This window comes from Anopheles funestus, chromosome X (genome assembly GCF_943734845.2).
Source record: "Anopheles funestus chromosome X, idAnoFuneDA-416_04, whole genome shotgun sequence".
In the NCBI taxonomy this organism is placed as follows: Eukaryota; Metazoa; Arthropoda; class Insecta; order Diptera; family Culicidae; genus Anopheles; species Anopheles funestus.
The window spans coordinates 2,684,666-2,690,079 of NC_064597.1; the positions used below are offsets into that span (position 1 = coordinate 2,684,666).

The 5,414-nt window shown below is 42.3% G+C and overlaps 4 protein-coding genes across 5 annotated transcripts in view; 3 read left to right on the forward strand and 1 right to left on the reverse strand.

The window, feature by feature from the left end:
• Positions 1–359: 359 nt before the first annotated feature.
• On the forward strand, positions 360–2,140 carry LOC125762925 (antigen 5 like allergen Cul n 1-like). Its single transcript, XM_049425560.1, has 4 exons — positions 360–575; positions 1,013–1,491; positions 1,557–1,792; positions 1,862–2,140. The coding sequence occupies exons 1-4, from the start codon at positions 569–571 to the stop codon at positions 2,130–2,132; spliced, it is 993 nt and encodes a 330-aa protein (XP_049281517.1). The 5' UTR covers positions 360–568; the 3' UTR covers positions 2,133–2,140.
• A 1-nt stretch (position 2,141) lies between these two features.
• Positions 2,142–3,257, reverse strand: LOC125762947 (antigen 5 like allergen Cul n 1-like). The gene is made up of 2 exons (XM_049425611.1): positions 2,501–3,257; positions 2,142–2,429 (listed from the first exon to the last, which is right to left on the reverse strand). The coding sequence occupies exons 1-2, from the start codon at positions 3,046–3,048 to the stop codon at positions 2,186–2,188; spliced, it is 792 nt and encodes a 263-aa protein (XP_049281568.1). The 5' UTR covers positions 3,049–3,257; the 3' UTR covers positions 2,142–2,185.
• Positions 3,258–4,056: 799 nt separating this feature from the next.
• On the forward strand, positions 4,057–5,062 carry LOC125763198 (glycine-rich selenoprotein-like). The gene is made up of 3 exons (XM_049426059.1): positions 4,057–4,218; positions 4,283–4,367; positions 4,452–5,062. The coding sequence occupies exons 1-3, from the start codon at positions 4,200–4,202 to the stop codon at positions 4,621–4,623; spliced, it is 276 nt and encodes a 91-aa protein (XP_049282016.1). The 5' UTR covers positions 4,057–4,199; the 3' UTR covers positions 4,624–5,062.
• Positions 5,052–5,414, forward strand: part of LOC125763160 (uncharacterized) — a 109,570-nt gene continuing 109,207 nt past the window's right edge. For both annotated transcript variants that reach the window (XM_049426010.1, XM_049426005.1), the window contains exons 1-2: positions 5,052–5,158; positions 5,228–5,267. In XM_049426010.1, the coding sequence (XP_049281967.1) occupies positions 5,058–5,158; positions 5,228–5,267 (141 nt within the window). In that variant the 5' untranslated portion in view covers positions 5,052–5,057. The remainder of the gene's footprint in view (positions 5,159–5,227; positions 5,268–5,414) is intronic.

Below are 5,414 nucleotides of genomic sequence, written 5' to 3' on the forward strand. Positions count from 1 at the left end.
ATTATTTCGTGATCGTTTTGTATTGGCTGATGAATCTTCGAAAAACAAATCATGAAGGGTCACTATCAGTAAGCTTGTGCCGATGAGTTAGACACGCTTGGCTAGGGCTTGGGATGCTGGACGCTCCGGCCGACGTTACATATTAACGACAGGCAGATAAAGCGAGACGTATCCAAATGATCAGAGAGAAGATGAAATGCATGACGGGAGATGACGCTTCGTACATCATCCCTAATCGGCCAATTCTTCCGTTTTACGGCTTTAAGCGCAAATAACACATTAATACCTGTTACGGAATTAAAATTGGAAAGGAACACGTCTTGATGGGACGCCACACGGCCCCATTCGTATATAAGCGCCGTCCTGCCGGGATGTTCGCACAGATTAGTTCCTAAACGGTTGTGGTACGCTGGGAAGTATCTGCGAAAAGAGACCCTGCTCAAGCCAGACGCCGGGTGCTTATCCTACTAGAAATCCAGCGAAGCGGCAACTCATCAAGCAACCTTTCCTAGTTCTACGGTCGGTTCTACGCATCTCGAGAAATAACGCAAAAAAAGAAACCAGTGCTATGCACGGTAAGTAGCAAAAACCCCTACCGATCTCGGTAGAGGAAGCCGATGTTATATTAAAGTCTAGATTGCGGTGAGAGTGATGGAAGGACTTAATATGATTCAGCAACGTTTAGAGGAATCGGTGTGGATCGTTGATATTTTATTGTTGCCGGTCATGAAGTAAACATTACACCTTTCGAGCACGATGCTAAATATCCAACGCAAAAGTGAAGGGCTATTGAACATTCAACAATCAACTAGCAACGTTCTCAACCGGGGTGGTCCCCACGTCCGGAAGCTTACTGCAGGGAAGATGATGAATGATTCGACAGATTTGCGTAGCGTTACGGTACTCAGCTACTTATTTGCACCCTTCCACTCCTTGATTCCTTCTTAACACGATCATACCTTGCGATTTTGTGTTGGCAATTAATAATTTACCGCTATCGATTGGGAATTAGGATTTGGCAGTGTCTGTACGGCGTTGCTGGTGGGTTGCATATTGGACAAGGTCATACCGTGCCGGTCAGACAGTACGGCGTCTTGGTATGATGGTACAACGACTGGTATCGATGAGTACGGTACGGAGCCATCCACGGAGTCATCGTTGACCACCACCCCATGGATGGAGTCGACGGAACAGTCGGTGCAAGCGGATTACGGCGAAGTAATCGAGTGGGCCGATACGAGCGCGTATGATGTTTACTGTAAACGGGAATTATGTCTGCGGTACAACCGATATGGTGAACTAGAGCCTAAAAAACATGTAGCCTGTGGGTTCAATGGTTCATTTGCGGCTGAGTGTCCACCTGGTCGGATGATACTTAAGATCGATACGCAGCTACGCCACTACATTCTACATCTGCACAACGAGGCACGGGATCGGTTGGCACGGGGAGAAGAATTAGAATTTGCTCCCGCATCTAGAATGCCGACCGTGGTAAGTTGGAGCGTGTGTGGAAAGGGAAACATAACAAATAACCTAACGCCTCGGAACTTGCACAGACCTGGGACGATGAGCTGGCGAATTTGGCGGAGATTAACGTGCGCAGCTGTAAGTTTGAGCATGATGAGTGCCGTAGTACGTATCAGTTTCTACACGCTGGACAAAACTTAGCCGTTGGTTCCTATTACCTTGAGACGGATATTTTCGAGATCATCAGCAACCTGACCAGGCTCTGGTACAATGAGCATATCGACACGACACAGGAAGTGTTGGATAAGTACACCACCGACTACAAGTAAGTGAGGGTGAGGGTTTTCCCCCGACCATAAAGCAGATGCTAATTGTGATTTGTTATCGCTTTCAGTGCCACCATCGGACACTACACGCAGATGATTTCGGATCGAACGACAGCGATCGGATGCGGTGTGGTGATCTACCCCCAGAAGATGGAGGACTTTGTGTTCAAGATGGTGCTGTATGCCTGCAACTACGCGATTACGAGCATCGTACATCAGCCAGTTTATTTGAAAGGTGAGCCGGCCAGCCGATGCGCAACGGGCACCAACGCATATTATACCGGTCTATGTAACTTGGAGGAAAATCAGCTGATTAAACCCATTCCTTCATACGTTTAAAGCGTTGACACGATGGAGTTCTCTCGTTCTTTATTTGCAAATATCACATTAGGCTAGATATGACAGTGTTCACAGAGGGCGGGGAATTTATTGTCCTTTTTGCATGTCTTCTCGTACCGATTAATGTTGCATATCGGGCGATTGACTATATTGATGTAGGAATAGTTGCAGCACAAGATATACGTATCACATACAAGATGTTTACGATGCTCCCGGTATGATATTAGTGAACAGCCCATACGACACACATTACAGTTAATCAACTGTAGGAAATGGCCAATCTGGAACTTACGGGAACTGTAAATAGTAAACAGTTGGACGATGTCCATATTCACTAACATAACTCTGCATCGAACTGCAACACTTACGATGAATGCTGCGAGTAATGTTGTACATCCGATGGTTTGGTTACTTCATGCTCCAGATACCAGCGGTCGATTAGATGGAGGATTACGTGCGGGAGTATCCGTATTTTAAGATCGTTCTCGTTCGAGAGCGATACACACTTGGTTAGCTTACCGAGCGTCTGACCACTGTATGGGAATCGTAGTGTACCGCGGCATTTGTCGTGGGCAAAGTTACAGGTGTTAAGATTCATACGGCACAAGTCAGCCATTTCCGGATCCCATATGACGGAATGCATCGGTCCGTATGTATCGTTGAAACCGGACAGATGACCCATCGCAAACCTTTGGCGCATGCCATTTACACGATCTAGTATTGGTAGCTGATAATGGGTTAGGATAGTTAAGTTTACATTCACGTATTTTGAACAATTTCCATGTACGGCATCAATGTTTCCACAGGCTACGTGATCCCTACAGATGCTACAGTACTCTTCATCCTTGTACGCCAGGTTGTATTGCACCAGAACCACCAGGGAACTGAGCAAATAAACAGATTTTTCTTGAACCATGTTCGAACGACAAACAGTACTTGGTATTTGATGGGTTTTAAGCTTTTATTCGGTACATTGTGTGTTTTTACACTTGCAGGAAATGCATTAAACTAAGGCACCAACACGATTTCCTCATAAATCGTTGCAGTTATTTGTTAATGCCAGATGATATCATGCTTTGTATAGAGCGGTAATCATTGAAAGAGTTTCTTTGTAAACGAATATAACTTATTTTATGAAAATTAAAGCAAAAAGTTGCTGTTATTCAAGAAAATTGAGGCACATCAACATCAAACATACTTTGCAGCGAGGGTGGGTTTATGTTGCTTTTATTGAAAAAGCGGTAATATTTTTTCATTCCAGAGTTATTTTGTAAACGAATATAACTTATTTTATGAAAATTAAAGCAAAAAGTTGTATTTAATTGCTATTATTCATGAAAATTGAGGCACATCAACATCAAACATATTGTGCAGCGAGGGTGGCTTTATGTTGCTTTTATTGAAAAATCGGTAATCATTTTTCATTCCAGAGTTATTTTGTAAAGGAATATAACTTATTTTATGAAAATTAAAGCAAATAGTTGTATTTAATTGCTATTATTCATGAAAATTGAGGCACATCAACATCAAACATAATGTGCAGCGAGGGTGGCTTTATGTTGCTTTTATTGAAAAAGCAGTAATCATTTTTCAGGCAAGAGTTTATTGTAAACGAATATAACTTATTTTACGATAATTTAGGCAAAAAGTAGTCATATAATTGCTATTATTCATTAAAATTGGGGCACATCAACATCAAACATATTGTGCAGCGAGGGTGGCTTTATGTTGCTTTTATTGCAAAAGCAAAATGATTTATTGTTAAATTGTGCTCATGTATAGTGAAAACTGTTAGTGATAACTATTTATTAGGTATATAAAATGAATTTAATGAAGCATTCTCGAAAAAAAGGAAATATTTTATAATATTTATATTGTGAAAAATAAATTCGTTCTTGAAGTAATGAACTCCGCATGCATAAACCGCATGCACGTGTGACGTGCGCTGTCACCTTGGACCAGCTGTAAATTGATTTGTCATGTCGTACGTCGATGCAAAATAAAGAAATCAGAGCAATACGCAGTTAAACTTGCACCGTAAAGCAATTCTAGGCCCGTTTCTTGAAAATGGTGTACATTTCAAGAAGTAAGTATAATTACTCCCGTTTGCGAACGATAAAATGTTATTAAAACGTTCTATTTACGTACAGACGGCGCAGTGCAGGAAGCCCAACCATGGGGAGTAGATCGCATAAAAGGCCTCATAATGGGATTCTTTAACTTCCTGGTGATGTTGTAAGTATATAACCGTGTGTTTCGTTATTTATTCTACTTAAAGCAGTCTCTAACGTTGCTCTGTTTCGTTCCGTTTTATTGTAGCTTCCGCACGATGCTGGATTTCCAGGGCGGCGGATCAGCTGGCCGTGATACACGACGCGGACCTGGTGGCGGTAGTGGTGGCGGCGGTGGTCCACCGGGTGGAGGACCTCGCCGACGACCGATCGGCCGTCCGATGACACTGTCCGACTGCACCGTACCGGGTGGTGGATGAGCACGGTAAAGTGTCAAAACGCTGACTATCGGTTAGCATTTTGGCACCGTTTCCTACTCGTCGTTAGTGCGTGAACCTGTCCGGCTCGTAGGGACACTCCTACGTATGACGGACGCATCCTAAACCTTCGCTACCAAACAGGCGGATGCGCCCCGAAGAATGGGTTGTGCAGGTTCCCGAAGCTTGTACCGCGTGTGGTGGTGCGGTACACGGTTATTTTTATGTTAAACTGGCCGAACATCGCCAAGGACATTCGTATAGCTACTATCAACATTCTAAACGCAACCGTTTAAACATCCGTATTGAATAACGAACTAACGCAATCTTTGCAAATGAACCTCGTGTAAAATTCTATGTTGAAATTATAATTTGGTTAATTTCCTTGTGGCAAAAAAAACATTCAAACGTTATTAAATCAATCTTTGTGTAACATAATGTACATGCATAATCTAGTGAAACTTTGTACCACAACAATATCCGAAATAAGACCATTGAACAATCAATCTGCTATCAAACCTTTGTTCGGGCTGAATAGGTAACACAATTGTTTATTTCCTAAATCATCCAGTGTTATAGTATGAATGTGTTTTGTTCTTCATTTTAGGATGCCTCCTGATGAAATCCTCCAAGCTGGACCGTTTAAGGTAAGTAAAAAAAAATCATTTGGTTCGTGTAAACAATTAAATTAATTATAGCAACAGCTATTACATGTGATATAAGCAATTGGTAGCATATTGTGGGGTTAAAATCAGTTGCATTCTTTCTATTGATAAAGAAGGACACAATCGTCA